The sequence below is a fragment of the Bombus vancouverensis genome, chromosome 13 (assembly GCF_051014615.1).
Source record: "Bombus vancouverensis nearcticus chromosome 13, iyBomVanc1_principal, whole genome shotgun sequence".
NCBI classification, from domain to species: domain Eukaryota; kingdom Metazoa; phylum Arthropoda; class Insecta; order Hymenoptera; family Apidae; genus Bombus; species Bombus vancouverensis.
In genome coordinates this window covers 8,175,390-8,195,025 of record NC_134923.1, presented here as the reverse complement: position 1 = coordinate 8,195,025, position 19,636 = coordinate 8,175,390, and the positions used below count along the sequence as shown (strand labels likewise).

General features: G+C 32.3%; 2 protein-coding genes across 2 annotated transcripts; both read left to right on the top strand.

Annotated features, from left to right (window-relative positions):
* Positions 1-182: 182 nt before the first annotated feature.
* Positions 183-10,871, top strand: LOC117159744 (synaptic vesicle glycoprotein 2C). Its single transcript, XM_033339887.2, has 12 exons — positions 183-885; positions 1,090-1,510; positions 3,269-3,325; positions 5,741-5,902; positions 6,624-6,786; positions 6,904-7,025; positions 7,399-7,637; positions 7,868-8,088; positions 8,211-8,431; positions 8,907-9,066; positions 9,897-10,024; positions 10,300-10,871. Exons 2-12 carry the CDS (start codon positions 1,507-1,509, stop codon positions 10,353-10,355), a joined length of 1,533 nt encoding a protein of 510 aa, XP_033195778.1. The 5' UTR covers positions 183-885; positions 1,090-1,506; the 3' UTR covers positions 10,356-10,871.
* Positions 10,872-11,025: 154 nt separating this feature from the next.
* Positions 11,026-18,806, top strand: LOC117159666 (citron Rho-interacting kinase). The gene is made up of 10 exons (XM_033339695.2): positions 11,026-12,482; positions 12,557-12,910; positions 13,284-13,528; positions 13,663-16,209; positions 16,280-16,726; positions 16,800-17,152; positions 17,236-17,396; positions 17,470-17,682; positions 17,760-18,012; positions 18,086-18,806. Exons 1-10 carry the CDS (start codon positions 12,281-12,283, stop codon positions 18,192-18,194), a joined length of 4,884 nt encoding a protein of 1,627 aa, XP_033195586.2. The 5' UTR covers positions 11,026-12,280; the 3' UTR covers positions 18,195-18,806.
* The last annotated feature ends 830 nt before the right edge of the window (positions 18,807-19,636 follow it).

Below are 19,636 nucleotides of genomic sequence, written 5' to 3'. Positions count from 1 at the left end.
CCACTCGGTTATTTAGTATTACACATCGAATGACGAAAAGGTAATTAATCAGTGATTTTTCCTTATACTCTATATACTCTATAAACAAAGTCAATTTAGTATTCCCATATTGGTAGAACAATTATAAATAATTTGATTAAAGTAAAGGATATTGTTAATGATATTGGTAGAATTAATTTCAAACTCTGTATTTCTAAATTTTCAGATTGATTTTAAATATTGCATCATATGCATTTTAAATAATGCGCATAGTCATAACGTGTCTCGTTACAACGTCGCTAATGAAGTTTCAAAATGTTTCATATAACACGCATAATATATCCGCAAAGATTTTTATAGTAAAGTATTCAAATACATTTGTAAGCTAGAATAACATCCTTTATTAATAAAGAACAGAATAAGCTTTTATGCAAAATAGTAAGTTCAATTCGGCGACCATGTCAGATAAAGGTATCGCCGATGCATAATGCGGACAGAATTCTCGTACGTAATAAAACAACCTCGTAAGAGTAAACCGGTGTATTTTAATCAAAGTAATCTGAAGCAATTAGAAATCCCGTGATACTTGTTACAACTGTCTTATCAATTAGGTGCACGACTGTATCGTATGACATAAACAATTATTGCAAAACTGTTCTTAACGCACACAGTTCTATACTCTTCTCTATACTTACACTCTTCCGTACACATACACACTAAACCCTGTGTAAACAAACGGGGTGGATATCAGGAATTTTCAGAACACTCAGATTTCTTTCCGTTCTTGCTTCCTTTCTCTTTTCTTTTCTTTTTTTGCTCGATCAAATTTTTCTCAACAAAAGCCTCAAGTACCTTTAACTAGAGGGAAAAGCGAAGACAAAGAAGAAGGAGGAAAAAAACAGACAGGTAAGAGTGACAGAGACAAACGAAGCTTTATATCTTATCTGGGGAGAAGACTAATAACTAAAAAGAGAGGAGATATATGCTGGGGCACGATCGATTTTTTGGTCAGTCGTTCGTTCACCACCGAGGGTCGTGCTTGGATCAAAAACTTAGTTATGAAGACTATAAGACGTTTCTAGTGCAACCTTCGTCTTTATTTCGTTCCAGAAGTATCTGCAATTCATCGAATTTGAAAGTTGGAACTTTCATTTACAAAGAGAAACTCGAAGGGAGAGGAACTTTATAAAGATCGATTATCGATCAATAATAAAAGGTAGAAGATTTTGTACGAGAAGGTGGAAGAATTTCGTGAGGGTATAAAAAGGGAATACTCCCCGGTGGAAAGTCATCGCCAAAATTCGCTTGGGCGATAAAAACGGCGATCAAATACCACCGAGTGTTCACCAATGAGCGTGGCGTACGGTGGTTGCAGACGAGGACAAAACCGTGGAACACGAACAAGGAACAGAGAGTGCTATACTTTGGCGACCGGGGTCCTCCAGAGTCCCGAATTCTCACCGACACCACCTGACCTCATCACTTCACGAGAGACTAACGTACATCTCCGCAACGTAACCGCAAACCATGGGTAGGTTTTCATGACGATTTAAAATATAGAAAATACTGTCGTATAATGATAACGATGAAGATGACGATAATAATGATCATGGTAGAATGAGAGTAGTGGTTGTATACGTTTCTGATTCTGGATCTTTAGATCTTTAGATTCTTAGATTCTTAGATTCTTAGATTCTTAGATTCTTAGATTCTTAGATTCTTAGATTCTTAGATTCTTAGATTCTTAGATTCTTGAATCATTTTCTTATTTATGAATATGTTTTAAAAAGTCAACAAATATCAGTTTGTATTTTTATGGAATGAGTAGAATAAGAATAGCTATGGCTTTAAGGGTTGATTTTGAATTGTAGATTCTTTAATATTAATTTTGTTGTTTATGAGAATGCTAAGAATTTGAGAAATATTAGTTTGCTGTTCGTTTGAAATTATTTAATAATATTTCTATGGATTTTCTTCCATTTACTGATTTATTTTATACTTATATTTTCTTCTGCATATTTATTTATTTTTTTTTTATTTGTTTGGAATTAGTTGGTGGAATTTTTATGAAATAAGTAAAATAAGAATAGTTACAAGTCTGAAAGTTGATTTTGAATTAGAAATTGTAAGAATCACCACCAGCACTTTTTAGAGGCTTTCTCTGTCTTTCTAATAATTCTTTTTATTTTCTGAAGTAGTTATTAGATAAACAATTGCGATCAAATTTAGTAATGATTACTGACATTAACAAACAATTCTAAATCGAGTTCATTTTGATGGCTGATAGACTGAAAAATAAACTATTATTATTATTACCGACATTAACATAATCACATATATCTATGATAGTATATAATAGAATAGATGGATATTATCACCGTACATACATGTTTTACTGATTGCAATACAAGATAATATTGTTGCGGTTTTTCTATTTCATTCTTAGTGCCATTAATGTATTTGCTATCACTGCTTTGCTAGCGATACCATCATTACTAATCAACATATTGCTGTAGCTATTAATATAACATTACTCAACCACTGATTTCTTTTTGATAGCAAAGGATAATCGTCTCGAGAGATTATGAAATATATTTATGATAAAAATCTTTGGATATTTAGATTAAAAAAATCAAAATAACGAATTAAGTGACTTTAATCAAATATCATGTGTCTATATTAAAATTTTTCCAATTAAAAATTTTTTATATAGTCGCATTTAATTTATTGTCCAAAATTATTTCTATAATAATTGGAAAGATATAAATCATAATCTTTTATATCGCCGCTAACAACAAATTGCACTTTTCTATGTACCAAAAATCTCTTGAAACATTATAGGAATAATTTTGCATGATCTATTAACTGATAATTATTCATTACTTCATATAATACTTTGTTCATTATCGTGAACACGTATCTACATGAAAATAAAAATTTTAATATATTTCAATATATTTATCAAAAACATGTTTCCAATCATTATCGAATAAAATTTGCATTGTATGTTATCAATTATTTATTTAATGTAAAACACTGTACTAAACTTTAGCGAGAATTCAACATTTAGCAAGTCAAAAAAGCATTTGTAACGATCATCATCCAAGTAAACTTTGCACGATCTATCAAACATCAATTCTTTAAATATCTTACTCAACGTAAAAATTCCATGGCAAACACGTGTCCACGAAACATACTGATACACTGATACACTATCGCGATCTTTCCTCAAATAACAATAGAAAACATGATATTTTAAGAAGCTCATAAATCTTTTGGTCTTTGACAGGGCTCGACTTCTTGGCAGACGGAGGTGCCGATTTCGAGCATGCAATCACCGTAACAGGTAATCAATCCTCTTTTCCGTATTGATTAAGTATTAATCATCGAAGAAAACCAAAGCTTTATCATAATAAAATTTGATCTTGATCAACGGGAATAGAAAATATCATTGCAAAACTGCGTTTACAAAAATAATTTTGATTACACTCATTTCTACGAATCAATGATTTCCTTGTACGGAATATACACGATTAATAATCATCACTTTTGAAATGCAAATGAGAATTGAATTTATCACAATTTCTAATTAAATATTCAGCCAACGTGGATTGTTTAAAGATATGTTACATATGTTTAATGACATCTTTTCTTCCAATTAAATTTTTCGTTTAGTTAATTTGAGACTAAATTTGATGATAAGTATATCTTAACGTTGATTCTTAACATTTTAATTTAGACGTAAATGATTGGTAGTTTTAGTGTCAATTGCATTTAATTACGCTAGTGGTATGGTTTAAAGTGTGTAAGTATTTGAATAATGAGATTGTAAAATACAGGGGATATCTATTTCAAGAGCACTGTTTGATTTACGTATTGTATTTGCATAAATACAATTAACGTCAGCATCAAAACCGGATCAAACTTGTTACTCTTCTTGAAAAATGCTGATTCACGCGGAAGAACGATATTTCTTTTGTCTCGATATAATTCTATTATGATTATGATGAAAAAATTTCAATTATATATGAATCTTAATCAATTCTCATTTACAAATTGCAAAACTTGAATAAAAGATATTTATATTTTCATATTATCAATTGTTTCTTAAATTCTTAAATGAAAATTTATCTTTTTTAATCCGGAAATAGAAATGTTTATTATTTTTAAATCGTACAACTAATCTTCGAATTACTTTCACCCTCTTGATCTCTGCAAAGTACAGCAATACGCATAAATTCATATTTCACGACAACTTTACATTATACACTGTATTATGATGATATACAAAGTATTGAAACTGGTAAGACTGTTATTTAATTCCGGTATACCAGAAAAGTCTGTAATCTTTGATAACTCCAAGAAGGAGTTTATTGCCGCTATATAAATTCCTTTTGAGCCAACTGCTTCCAAATAACACAGGCTAGATAATTCGATTACGATTCATTCTGGATTCTTTGTATTAATTAAGTATACGCGTCTTGATGAAAAACGAAATGACAAACAAATATTGTTTTCGGAAAGTTGTAAAAATATAAATATGTTTCCTTATGCAATAAAAAATATAAGATTATTGTATTTTAAGAAACGTTATAAGGATTCTTACCAAAAGCAAAAAGGTAAATGATGTTATGTTCGATCGATGTTTCCAGTTCTTTGGCCACGTTCATTCACAAACATTCCAAATTCATTCCGTAGCAAAACGAGACTTCTACTCTTCCACGTACAAAAAAAATGTTTAAAACACTACCTGGGAAATAGCTGAGCTATCATCTTCTTCTCCTAAATTCTGTAATATCACAAAATATTAATCATATGTAATTAATTAACACTTACAGATACTAAATTGCAAGAAAATTTTAAATCTTGCAAAAGAAGTTAGTACTTACTTATTATACTTATTCATGCACTCTTCCTAACTTCCTGACCTAGTAATAAAGTTTAAGGATTTCAACCAGTTTTTCTTATCAGTCTGGCTCAAAACCATGACATCCAAACGTGGTGTTGGCCAACAAGTGGTCGATGAATTGGATTCTACTCTGAACATAAATGGTCCGTCTTCGTTGTTTCCATTACACCTGGATTAGTTATTGCATATAATACAGTAAATCCATCCTTATTCTCGATAAACTTATCCGTTCTTGCTTCACTGTCTGATGTTCCGCGTTCAAGTTCCCTTTCATTGTGTGAATTTCTCGGTCCAATTTCTTTGTTTGCTCATCTAAATGCATATCCATTTCTATTATGGACATCATCCCTGTTGTATTTGGTTGTACGGTTTCCATCTTCAGAGTAGCATTCTCTGATTCTAGTTTAGTAACAGGCGTCTGTTCCAGGCGTCGTAATAATTCTTTCAAAATGCTCACTTTACACAAATTCTGCTCTTCTTTTTCTTCTTCTTCTTCTTCTTCGAGAAAGAGAGAGAATCCTGTAATCAAAATATTGTTCACCTAAATTTAGATAATCGGGGAATTATCTCGAGTCAAATTTTAAGCATAATGTTAAAATTACGAGTCGTAAAATCTTGCAAATTTTTCGAGACAACGACTGCAAATGATTATCTTATCTTTTATTCCATTATGCGTATCAGGAAAAAAGAAGAAAGTTGGAAACAAGTTAATGTTGACTCTTAGAAGATTTAACAAAAGCTTACAGTATGAATCAAAGATCAAATAGTTTCTTGATTGCAACGATAAATCCTTTCCTTGTAACTTCTTTAAGATTTGAATAAATATTTATAAGATTATATTTTTCTTATCAGGATTCGGGAAATTTCACTACATGCTGTTGGCGGTTTGCGGTTTAATTTATATGGATACCGCCATTGGAGTCACGATACTTTCGTTTGTATTACCAGCAGCACAATGCGACCTGGAAATGGATTCCACCGCGAAAGGCTGGCTAACAGCATCACCAATGCTGGGTGAGCACCATAAAATCTTTACAAAATTAATATCTTTACGTATTTTTACTTTCTTCGCTTAATAAGTTTAGAATTCTTCAATTCAGAAGGGAGAATTTTTTAGAGAATTTTTGAATTTGTGCTGAGAAAAAATTTTTCCCACGATCAATTTCCATGTTTTCCTAACAGGAAAATTTTTTAAACGATAAATTTTATTTAATTTAAATTTTATTTTATTTAATTTAAACGAAAGAAAATATTTTCCAATGATCAATTTTTAACCTACGCTGAGACATTTATCAAAAATACTATTGTTCAATCCTCAAATTTATTTAATTCCCTGTCAGAAATATATAATTCTGATTTTTATCGAATGAAACTTCTTTAATATGAATAGCCTCTTAAAAGTGAGCATTATTGATCAGACTTGGTATTACAACATCTCTATCTCCTGATGAATGGAGGTGTCTGACTCATAGCGAATATTTCTACTCAAACTTTTATCGCTCAGCGCTTAACACGTCGAAACGTGTTTAACGAAGAAAATCACATGCCGCATGTGTATCACGTGGAAATTATTTTATTATCAGCAATAATCTATTAGGAAAGAACCAAAGTTAAGAAACCATATGATACTATTTCATACGTTTTTCGATTCTCTCATTCCTTTCTTTTACCGTAAACCATACGTTATAGAACTAGTTTAAAAATAGAAAACTAACTTTTACTTTCTTATTCATAGGGATGGTGATTGGTTCTTACATATGGGGGTGCCTGGCTGATACCAAAGGAAGGAAAGTTGTATTAATCGCTACATTGTTAATGGATGGCATTGTTGGCATTGCTTCTTCCTTTGTCCAGTACTTTTGGGTTTTCCTGATATTCCGTTTCTTTAACGGTTTCGCGTAAGTGTACTATAATTGAATGTTAAACCCTCTATATCTTATGTTCCCCACCTCAGACACTTTTTATTTTTCTTTTCGTTTTGTTCCTATTTTTACTCTTTTATTTTATATATACAGCGTTACCGGAGCTATGGGAATTTGTTTTCCGTATTTAGGGGAGTTTCAGGCGACAAAATATCGCGAAAAATGTCTTTGTTGGATGGAAATGTTCTGGACAGTCGGAGTCATAGTATTACCACGTGAGTCTCATCTTGTAATTTCATTTATACGTAATATTCCTTCTTAACATTGAATAAAGTAAATCTGTATGAACTTTCGCGAATAACAACAGCATCAATATGGTGCGGCGGGAAACTTGGATAATTCAAATAAATTTCTTAGCTCGTCGTTCCATTCCAGATATTCTTCAACAAATATTATTGTAATACGAAGTGGTGAGAAATTTGAATAATTTGAATTGTTCTCTTACAACGTACTACTTTATTCAAAGTATTAATGATCGAATAACCTAGACTGTTTTATTAATTCACCGTTCTATTAAAACTGTTAATCAGATTTTTAATCTACTTAGCTTTGCAATTTAATCACTATCTTTTCTCTTCGTTTATTTAGTGATAGCATGGCTGATCATACCCATGAACTTCATGTACGTCTCGGACATGTTCTACTTTAAATCATGGAATCTCTTCGTAGCGCTGTGCGCTCTGCCCTCGATAATGTTGGGCCTGTGGTTGTTTGCATTCCCGGAGAGCCCGAAATTTCTCCTCGAATGCGGCGAAACGGAAGCTGCCCTCGAAGTATTTAAATGGATCTACTCGCAGAACACTGGAAAAGACGCCGATTCTTACCCGGTAATGAAGTACACAAAAACACCTAGTCCAGATCTTTTCAGATTTCGTTAGATTTATTTTCCGACATTGTCTTTTCAGGACGAACAATTTCTCGTCTCGCAAGTTTCTCGTGTTAGCAACTACTAAAATCAACTAATAAAAAATTAATTGATTAACGAGAACTTAACTCGTATCATCTTCTTTTTTATTTCTAACGTCTTGTTTGTGTAATCATCCGTTTCTTCATTCAGGTAAAATCACTGCAAGAAAAAACCAAAGACAAAAGCACGAGGTTGTTGAAACTACACAAACGAAAGGATCTAAAGGTGCTTTTAAAGGAAGTACGTGATCTAACTGCTGCTCTCTGTAAATCGCCGTACCTTAGGAACACATTGCTCGCCTGTGGAATTCAATTTGGCCTTACCAGTAGTTACTACACCCTCATGGTTTGGTTCCCAGAATTATTCACCAGGTGCGTATATTCCTTCCGAAAAATATTTTTATGTTCCTTTCAAAAGTTATTGCGCCTGGCCGATTTATTAAATCGATTGTTTAATTGACTCAGCGGGATTGAACATCTAACTGTTTCAATAGATTCGAACAATTTGAACACGAATATCCTGGCGAATCCACGTCGGTTTGCATAGTATCGTCTTTATCGAGTGATAATGGAACTACAGTCCAGGATTACGGATGCGACACTGTAATAGCGCCTTCCGTTTATCTTCACACAGTTTACATAGGACTTGCTTGTATTCCTGGCTCCATTATTCTACCGATTTTCGTGCACAAACTCGGCGCCAAGTTCTTTTTGAGTAAGTATACAATTATAAATACATACTGTATAATTAGTATATATTTGTATTAGTAGTATGTAAGTATACAATTATAAATACATACAGGATGTATCTTAACATATGGAACCCACTCGAAGAGTAAACAAGAGGTACAAGAATAATAAAAAAGAAGTTCGTATGGAGACGTGTCCTATCAGATCTTGTTTCAGGTATATGTTGAATGATACAGACCGTAATAAACAGTTACGGATTATTATTATTGAAACACAAATGGCTATAATATTGAAACAAGCTCGGATAAGGTACATGTTTGTATGAAGTTTATTCGTTGTTTTTGTGCCTCCTGTTCACTCCTGAAGTAGGTCCCAGGTGTTATGGGACAACCTGTATATGCGTGCAATAAATATCATTCTTGTAAATAAGAATAATATTTTAAGAAATATCTCTTGCCTCGTTCCATCCTACAATTAAGAGTGATACTACTGAATTTCAGTCATGTCATTAATGGTATCCGGCGCTGTGACTGTCGCCTTCTATTTTGTGGTCAATGCGACGCAAAACCTAATATTATCCTGCGTGTTCGAGGCACTGACGTCCCTCGGTATCTCGTTGGTCTATTGCATAATCGTCGACATGTTTCCGACGAATCTCAGGTGAGCAATCACGCACACTCTTCTGATTTATTTATTAGGGAAACAAGCAAACGCACAATCCCCAGTGATTTACAATCGTTCCTCAAGTTAATTATATCGGCGACAGCCGAGGACAAAACAAGGACACAATATAATGAAAGACACGTTTACACGCCTTTTAATCGTATAATCTCATAGTTTACCCACTTGCATCGTCGCCGTGTCGTGTCGTTACAACATAAAAAAATAACGTACTATTTGCTCGTCCGTGCCACCGAGTCAGTCGCGGAATGGAAGGCATTTTTATATTTCATAATTTTCAGAATTTTCAAAAATTAATCGACGTTTCTATATTTTCGACGATTGCGCGTTGTGGAAAATTTGTATTATGGACGGCTACTTTATGACTTCCCTAATGAGCCTCTTTAGGGACTTGTAAAAACAGTGCAGATTCTCATAAGGTTTGGACTGCATACCGTGGAACGTGCCCATTTGGCTCAGCCCGAAGCAGGCCAAATGGACACTGATTCACTCGTCGGTTTGATCGGTCAAGCGAGTCATCATAGAATATAAACGAAGACAGAGAGATCTAAAACCATCAGTTTCAGGTCTCCCTTGAAAAGGTGAATTGCAATGTTTACGAAACGCCGGTTCAAATTGCAAATGCCAAGTGCAAATGCAAAATCGAAACATTTGCTTATCCCGAAAAACCAGTATCAGAATATTTCATTCGTTCATATTAAATATCATGAGTAGTATACATACTTTTAATATTGTTATATTTTGAGGGATATTTTATATTTTGGTGTTTATTTTTGAGAACTAAAACTATGAATTTATTGAATTTTCAGAGTAATGGCTGCAGCCCTCTCCCTTACCATGGGTCGATTAGGCGCGTTAGTCGGTAACTTAGTATTCGGCTACCTGATTGATTTAGCCTGCGTGGTTCCTATCATTTTATTCGCAGCATTTTTATTCAGTAAGTACATATTATAAATTGCCTCTAACAAAATAATTCATTGAACAATTGAATAGTAAATTATATAAAATTTATAAATATCAATGATGCAAATGATTGAAAACTAATTGTCAAACTTTATAAATTGAAGATGGATACTAAGAATATCTCTTTTGAATAACCATCGAAACTTGTCATGCTTTTCACTTGTGATAAAGAAGATCATATTTTATTTTTACAATAGGGATGTATGTACAATAAATATACTAATTAATTTTTTATTACTTCCTTTTTAGTATGCGGGTTTATGTCTTTCCTGTTACCCAAAACAGGTAAAGAAACCCTCGAATAATCGAAGAACGACTCGTCTCTTGAAGAGAATCGAACGATAAAAGTATTTCCAGAAGTGGAAGTACAATTGATACACGTTGAGAAGGATCGTTCTTCTATAGGAGAAGTTCTTGACAAAAACTAGCACTGTATTGCGATAATAATGATCGAAGAAAACGATAAGCACTTCGATATCTGCGAATGTTTCGATTTTTATAAGATCGTGAAGAATTTTTAATAAGGAAAGTCCGTTTTTACTTCGTGCAACAACGTGTAAATTTGTGTAAATATATAATATTTATTTTATTTTGTGTATCATCTTAAAGATGATCGGATACTGTAATCATAAATTAGATAAGATAATGTAAGAGCGCGGTTAACTATGTTCGAATTGCGCGCCAAAACGAGTTAGGTGAATTGTTGATAAAACGTTTACAAATATAAAGCCAAGAGACGCTGTTTAACGTTTATAATTCTTTTGTTCGATTTAAAACACCTGTATTCCTAAACCAATACGAATAAATATAATTTTAACATATTCCACGCAACATACATAATTACTTCATACGTGCTCGATTTTAGTATCAAAAATCACACATACAATGTAATTTCAATCCACAAACACTTTAATCACGCAAAAGTTAATATTAAACATTAATATATTTAATGTCTATACTCATTGTTCTTAATCATAAATGGCATAGTATAGTGTCGTAAAATGTTTCGTCTATTCTGTATTTCTGTATTCTTACTACCTCTTCTGTACAAGACATTAAGTAACATGTCAATGATATTTCTATGTTTGCATATGCGAATAGAATTTCTATCAATATTATGAAATAATTATCAGTATTATGCGATAATACTTCAGAAAGTGGAGAAAAACATTAAATATACGCAATAGAATGAATGTTAATATAAAAGTATGTTAACAATAGTATGAATAGCATAAATTTTATTTGAAATTTATAATCGTACTTTGATTGGATTCGAGTGCTTGTAAAATAAAACACACAAACCCAAGTACATACGTACTATTTATGGAGAAGTTTTTAGAAAAATATTTAAGTAAACAAAGTAAATATGTAAATATAGAAAAGTACTCACATGTATATTAAAATTCTATTCTGACACTTGAATTCTTTCTTGGATTTCAAACTGAGCAAGCTCCATTCATTCACTAATCCAGAGGGCAGTGCAATCCGATAATTTTGTCGCCATCTATCGTAAATATGATTCCTCAGAATCAAACAGAATTTTGAATTACAAAATAAAGTTTGATCCGCAATTATAGATTTGATAACTGTATAACTGAATAATTGTACTGTTATAAATATCTGTTACATAAGGATATTAGGGTGTATTATCAATAATTTTCATAACAAAACTTTTCCTATCTTCTCTGACACGCTCTTACTCGATAAAAATAAAATTGCGCTTGCGCGATCTCAACCAATTGCCAATACGGCGCCAAAGTACCACGTGACCGTAGTTAACGGCTTCCATGTCCGCAACCGTTATAAATACGCTGTGGTTATGAATACGATAGTGTAAAACAAAACGTGTAGCATTAAATATAATATTTCCATGATGTATAACCATACAAAAACATTGTTATACAACCGAAGAACATTACACACTCGATAAGATCGTGTTTATTTGTGTTTTTTAATTCATACAGGTTACAAATCGCGGGAATTTTGCAAAGTTTAATATATAGTATAGATATAATAAAAGTTCGATTTAAACTTGACTAAATTACGTTTGATTTGTTCCTATATTTTCATGTATCAATCTCGATTCTTTCGATTAGTCTAGTCAATGAAATGGATACGTTGATTGTTATGAAATAAAACATTTTTTAACCACATATTTTGACAGTTTATCTAACAAACGTGAGATAAAAAATATCGAAAATTATTCGACCACAAATGAACAATAAAAAGAATGGATTTTGAGAGCAGAGAAAAGGAATTTGAGGAACGTTACAGAAAAATCTGTGGGAAAAATAGACGGTCCACCACTAACAATGAAACTCAACAAGAGGAAAAAACGAAAAAAGTGGAGATATCCAAGAAAGACAAAGAACAGTTGGAAAAGGAATTAAACACAGCAAAATGTGATCTGGAAGTAATTCGGCGAAGTCTTGGTAAAACTATTACCAAAATTCCTTTAACAATTTTGTCTATATCTATTTTAATCTGGTACATTCTATATTTATAGGTGGTGATAGAAGCACACGTGCATCAGATTCAAATGATCAATTTAAAGATATTGAGAAAGACTGCTCTTCCTTTTTTGAGTTTAAGTTTCATAAGCATCATTCCTCTCAGTCTGACAAATTCTCTAAAGAGAAAAGTGAATTAGAAGCACAATTAGATAGTAAGAAGAAAGAGATCCAAGAGAAACAAAAGAAGATATTTGAGTTACAGGAAAAAATCAGTTGCATGACGCAATTGGAAGCTCAGCTCCAAGAAAAATCAAAAAGATTAGAAGCTTTCAATAAAGAGAGAGATATTCTTGAAAGAGAATTAATTGCAACAAAGTCAGAGTTAAATGGAATAAAAAGAACATTGGGTAAATTGACTTGCAATTCATGTGTAGAAATTTTAAGAAATTTCTTTTTTTTTATTTTAACTTCTTCATCTATTTTTCTTCCATATAATCTAAATTTCAATATTATCAAACTTACATATTACTACATTAATCAATAGAAAAATCATGGAATTTTTTTAATTAGCCCATGATTATAATTCATTATAAAATTATTGTATTATTTTTAAGTATCTGATATTTAATTTCTAAAATTTTTTAATCATATTAAAAGTGGCTATTATTATATACTTAGATATAGTAGTAATTGTAAATAATAGAATCTTTCATATATATATAAAGCTATGTTTTATTTGTATATGTAAAACTATATATAATAATTATTTTGTAATGTCAGAACTAGAGCGTCAAGAAAGAAGAGATTTAGAAACCAGAGCTTTAAGCTTGATAAAAGATGCTAAACGTAAATGGGAGAATGCAGAAAAGGAAAAAGTTGCACAATTGAATAAACATATAGAAACACAAACTGTAAGAATCACAGAATTATGTACTAGTAACAATGAGATGAGTTCAAGGTTGCAAAGAACAGAATGTGAACTTCAGACAGCAAATGCAGAATTACATAAACTCAGAGTATTTCAGGTTAGTAAAATATATGTACATATATATAGTGATACATAAGTAATATAGTTCATACATATAGTAATATAGTTTAGTAAAATTTATCTAATTTAAATTTAAAGGAAAAATATTGAAATAATTATTTATTTTATTAGATGCAATATAAAGAATCACTAGCCAAAACAAGAGAACTAAGTCGGCAAAGCGTTCAAGGTGTTGAAACTAAACTGGAAGAAATAGCTACACGTTCACATAATCAATTAGCTGAACTTAGAGCAAAATTGGATTTAGAAGTTGCCAAGAATACAGATTTGGAGACTAAGCTAAGAAATGAACAAGATTCTAACCATTGTCGTCAATCAAGGTTGAATGTTGCTTTAGAATTAGCTCAAAATGAATTGAAAGACTGTCAGGAACAGTTACGTAGCATACAGGCTACAATACCAGCCAGAGATGCAGAGATAGAAGCTTTAAAAAAACAATTACAAGATAGGGCAAAGCAGTTAGATAATGCTATAGCATCAGAACAGGCAGTTGCCACAATACAAGAACAATTGGAAATGTCAAAACTTGAAAATGAGCAACTGAAACAACAATTACAAGTGATAAAGTCTGATTTAAATGAAACAATGATGAACTTGGAACAGAAGGAAGCCCTTGCTCTGAACTTAGAACAAGCCACACAAGATAAAGCCGCTCTACAAAAAAGATTACAGGATTCTCTCCAGAAAGAAGAGGAGCATTTGCGTAAGGTTGGCAATTTAGAAGAATTATTACGACGCTTGGAACAGAGTGTTACTAAACTAGAATCAGAGAATGCTACTCTTAAGATGGAAACTATACAACCAAGTACAAGTAGGATGTCTGTAATAAAAAAAGATACGCATTTAGAAGAGCAAATGAAGAAATTAGAACGAGACCTCCAAACAATGAAAGAAAACTTGAACACAGAACGTCAGACAGCGAAGCAAGCACAAATCAATTTATGGAAGAAGGAAAAGGAACTATCGGATGCAAATTTAGACAAACGAATTGCAACAAGGGAAGCTAAGAAAGCAGAAGAAAGAGTTAAAACATTACAGGAAGAAAAGCAAAAGCTGACCGAAAAATTAGATCATAAAATGAAAGAGGGAGAAGAAAAGTCAAGGAAGCTACTTAAAGAGTTAGACAGTGCAAAAGCGTCATTGAATGATATTACAAAAGAATCTACTAGAAACAAAATGCAAGCTGATTCGGCCCAAAGAGCGTTAACTGAGACCAATCATCAAATAGAAGAATTACAGTCTTCAAGTGCTTCTTTACGCAGAGAATTAGACGCAGCGCGGAAGCAATCGAAAGTAAATCAAGATCGGGTCGACAGTTTAAGTAGTGAAAACAACCGTTTGACGCAGATCATCGCAAAACATACTGAAGAAATACGTGAATTGGAATCAAAAATAGGTAAATTAGAACAAGAGATTAAAGGCTATGAATTGAATACTGAACTTTTGAAAGAAACCTGTACAGTACTTGAAGAACAACTAACAGATTACGAAAGACTAACAAGTGATCACGAAACACGAGAAAATATACTAATTCAAGATAAAATGAAGTTACAAAAGGATCTGGAAGCGACTGAGGTGAAACTTCGCGAAGCACAAACCGCACAAAACGAAGAAAGGTCACTGAAACTGACAGCAGAACGGAATATCGAGAGACTTGCATCGGAGATAAGCGATATAGAGAGTGAAAAAAATAATTTGATAGCCCAGAGAGATCAATACAAGAAGCTTGTACAAGACTTAAGCGAACAAGTCGAAAGTTCCACAAATAAATGCGGGGAATTAGAATGTAATCTTTCAGAAATGAAACGTGCTTTAGATATCACTAAAGCAGAAACAAGAGTCGTTAAAGAAGAAAGTAGTCAACACTTAACACGAGTTCACGAATTGAAAGAGGCGAATTTCGTGTTGATGAATGATTTGCAGAATAGTATAGATCAAGGTCAGGAACTTCGGATAAGGATCACAGAATTGGAAAGTATCTTGGAGGAAATGCGGCAATTCTATCAGGAAAGGGAAGTGAAAGCCGAGAGTACCAGACAACAACAAACAAAGTTGATAGATTACTTGCAATTTAAATTAGAAGAGTGCAGTAAGAAGAAGAAAACGGTATGTGATAAAATACTCGGTACTAAGCAGAAAGAGACTATTCCTCCTAGTGGTACTGGAATGCCAGTTGGATATCGCGAATTGGAAAATCAGTTAGCGAAAGAACGCGCCAAAGTTAAAGCATTAACTGAACAGTTATTAGCACTGAAAGCTATCCATGCTTCGACCTCTCCATCGTCTCCCTCAGCACCCGATATAAAAAACGTGAATTATACCACAGAACCATCAACTACCTCATTATCTAAACGTTTGTCGCCGCAAAGAATTGGACACCACATTCCACACCGATTTGATGTCGGTCTACCAATGCGAGCGGGGAAATGCTCCACGTGTTTGGATTCCATTCATTTTGGAAAACGCGCAGCTATTTGCAACGAATGTCAAGTAATGACGCATTTAAAGTGCATGGTTACCGCACCTGCCACTTGCGGTTTACCCGGAGGTTTTGCTAAGCAGTTTGGTAAAAGCTGGAGAAATAGTGACGAAAGTTTATCGTCATTGACTGGAAGCGTTCAAACGTTAGCTATAGATCAACCGGATAAACCCGACACGGTATGATATTTAATATTTTAACCGTGCAATCCTATATTTTACACTAATATATGATTATTGTTGATAATAGGATGTGTGTGATGTAGAAAGTAAAAACAATAGAGTGCCGATGGAAAGTTGGGTGAAACTCCCAGACCGCTCGAATACTTGTTGGGAAAGAAAGTACCTTAGGTTGGAAGGACCGTGTTTATGTACTTACGATCACCAGCCATCTCCCGGAATGGCACCAATAAATCGCATCGATTTAATCGAAAAGGATGGATTTACTGTATTTGATACAGTAATTAATCCAGATGTAATGGGAACAGCAAAATCGGACATACCATTTATTTTTAGAATAGAATCCAATTCATCGACCACCTGTTGGCCGACACCACGTTTAGATGTCATGGCTTTGAGCCAGACTGATAAGAAAAATTGGTTAAAGTCCTTAAAGTCTATTACTAGTCAAAATATACTGAGTAATGTTCATAGAAGTAAGAAGTATCAAACTATATTAAGACTAGCAAAAAATCAAGTGAGCAATTTTGTTTACCTTCGAACAATTGTATTTATATTAAATTCATTTTTAACATATAAATATTTTATAGTTGGATTTAAATTGTGCCGTAAATTTGACAGAAGAAAATGTACTTTTATTGGGTGCAGAAGAGGGTCTGTTTTCGTATAGCGGTGCTAAATCACGAACTCTTACTATGATTCGTGGAGTGAAAAAGGTGCACCAATTAACTTTACATCCCCATTTAGGAATAGCTTTAATGATAGCTGGTGAAAATAGGCAATTAGTATCTTGTAGTCTAAGGCAATTAAAGAGTAACGCAGTGGCTGCCGAATGCTCAAGGCCAGCAATTAATACGAAGGCAATTTTAACTGGCACTGATAGCTACCATTTATATCAATTACAACGGGATATGCTTTGCGCAGCAACTGAGTCCCACGTAATGTAGGTTTTTTGAAACAGATATATTTTCATTTGATTTTCAATATCATATTTTATATAAAAATCTTGTTATGTTATAAATACAGATTACTTAAATGGTACATTGAAGATGATTCTGGAGAATTTATTGTAGTCCGTGAACTTGAAACATCCGAACCATGTAGTTGTGCTATATTTACGCAAAATGTTCTTATAGTAGGATGTAATAAATTTTTCCAAATTGATCTTAAAAATTATTGTGTCGATGGTAAGTAATAAATACTATTTATTATTTAGTGAATTCATTCATTCCATGCAATTAATAATTCATGGTGTTGCAGAATTTCCAGAAGAAGATGATAGTTCAGTCAAAGCTGCACTATCGGGAGTAGCCAAGCTAGGCATTTTCCCAGTTTGCGTTTTAAACGTTTCTCTTGTACCTGGAAAAGTAGAGCTTTTGCTCTGTTATAACGAATTTGGAATGTTTGTGAATGAAAGTGGCCAAAGAACTCGAAACATTGATCCAACATGGAATCATTTACCTTTTGCTTTTGGTAAGAAATCTTGTAACGTTTCTTAAAATACAATAATCTTACATGTTGCATAAAAAATAATATTTGTATTCTTACAGCTTTCCGAAAACCATATTTGTTTGTCATTCATTTTTCATCCGTGGAGATTGTAAAACTCGATCAAGATACATATATTTTGTCAAAAAGTCCAGAACGAATTTTAATCGAGTTATCTAGTCTACGTTATTTGGGAGCTGCTGGCACAAAAGGAATTTATGTAACGGCAATGAACTCTTTCTTGGAACTATTAAAGATTGAAGGATCTTCTATCATACCCGAATCAAATGGCAGTCTTACCAGTTTAGATACTTTGTATGTCATCATAATGCTGTATACTTAAAATTGTCGTGAAATACGAATTTATTCATATTGATGTATTTTACAGAAATCAAGAGGACGAAAGCAGTTCGGAGTTCAGTTTTACGTCGAGTTTAATGGAGGCTTTAGATGGTCAAGGGAAAAAAGTACATTTTACCGGTGTTTCCAAATATTAATACATTTTGATATTAAAAATAATAAAAATTCTATTTTTGATATAATTGTAGGAATAGCAAAAAAATTGAGATCAAGACTGTAAACATTTTGTAACAATTAAGAGAAATATGTTTTAATCAATATGTTGCAAGCTGTGTTTTTGTACACTTAATTTAAATAGTCCATTCTTGCCAATACGTAACCGATAATTAATGCATAATAAACGAATGTACAAGAATCTTTTGTTCAAACAGGAAATTTTGTTTTATATTTACTTTGTATTTAATTTTTTTTCAATTAAATGGTTACGTAGTCAGATCTCAAATGTTTGCTATACAGGAGAACTTGTATTGTGTAGTATTAATTAACCAAATGTATTTACACGTGTCTCAAAAATAATATGCATTTTACTGTCTACAAGCTTCATTAGCTTTTACAGAGATCTGAAGTTAATACTTATAGTACTACATGCGTAAATTAAGAATCGTACTGTTAATACTATAATAGTATTGTTATTTAAAAAAATGTGACAATAATATATTTTCGAATTTCTATATTGATGACAAAAATTTTGTAATTTTGTATTGTAAAATAAAATACTATTATTAATAGAATAAAGATTTATATGAAAAAAATCAAAAATCTATGTTGTTACTTAAGTGATCATTCATATTTTGATAACTGATGTTATCATGGTCATGATTCATTTTACGTTTTCAGTTTTTTAATTAACTGTTCGTACAATTTCAATTACGGCTAATACAAAAGAATATCTGGAAGCAATGTGTAATTCTAGTATGACTGACTACCGATTGTACTGTACTACTATTTTCTAACTATATTCAACAATAATTTTGTAATAATTACATACTGGTTCACTAGATACAGATTAAGCTATATTTTTAACTTGATTTTTATATATATAGAAATTTAAACACATCTTTATTGCACATCTTATAACATATTATGTATGCATACATAATTCAATAAAATAATACAAAACAAAAAATGTTGTGCATCTATTATTTCCTTATTAAATGAAAGAAACTTTTGGGACAACCTAATATAATTTTATTAATGCCAAAACTACAATACTATGTCATACGACAGAAAATATATTAAATACTAATCAATGCGTCACAGTAAGTGGTGGGTTGAACAGTTGCCGCTCTTCTCCGTGAATATTCATTATTTCAATACTATAAATGTCAAGGGTGGCCGGATATCGTTTTACTCTACATCACTATGTATGCATCCTGTTTGTGCCCCTAATTGAATTATGTATGATCCATTTTGTTCTATTACTACAAAATAGATCATACATAATTCAATAAAATAATATAAAGTAAAAAATGTTGCATCTATTATTTTCTTATAAAACGAAAAGAACTTTTGGGCAACCTAATAATTTTATGGAACAGGAGGACGTAAGTTTTTAGGAAGTCATACTACTGTTTAATAG

Bases quoted from the DNA above. Each gene is read 5' to 3' on its own strand.
- LOC117159744 (XM_033339887.2), top strand. The intron at 7,026-7,398 runs GTGAGTCTCATC...TCGTTTATTTAG, and splicing joins CGGAGTCATAGTATTACCAC to TGATAGCATGGCTGATCATA. The intron at 8,089-8,210 runs GTGCGTATATTC...CTGTTTCAATAG, and splicing joins TTCCCAGAATTATTCACCAG to ATTCGAACAATTTGAACACG.
- LOC117159666 (XM_033339695.2), top strand. From the start codon at position 12,281: ATGGATTTTGAGAGCAGAGAAAAGGAATTTGAGGAACGTTACAGAAAA. The intron at 16,210-16,279 runs GTATGATATTTA...TGTTGATAATAG, and splicing joins AACCGGATAAACCCGACACG to GATGTGTGTGATGTAGAAAG. The intron at 17,397-17,469 runs GTAAGTAATAAA...ATGGTGTTGCAG, and splicing joins TAAAAATTATTGTGTCGATG to AATTTCCAGAAGAAGATGAT.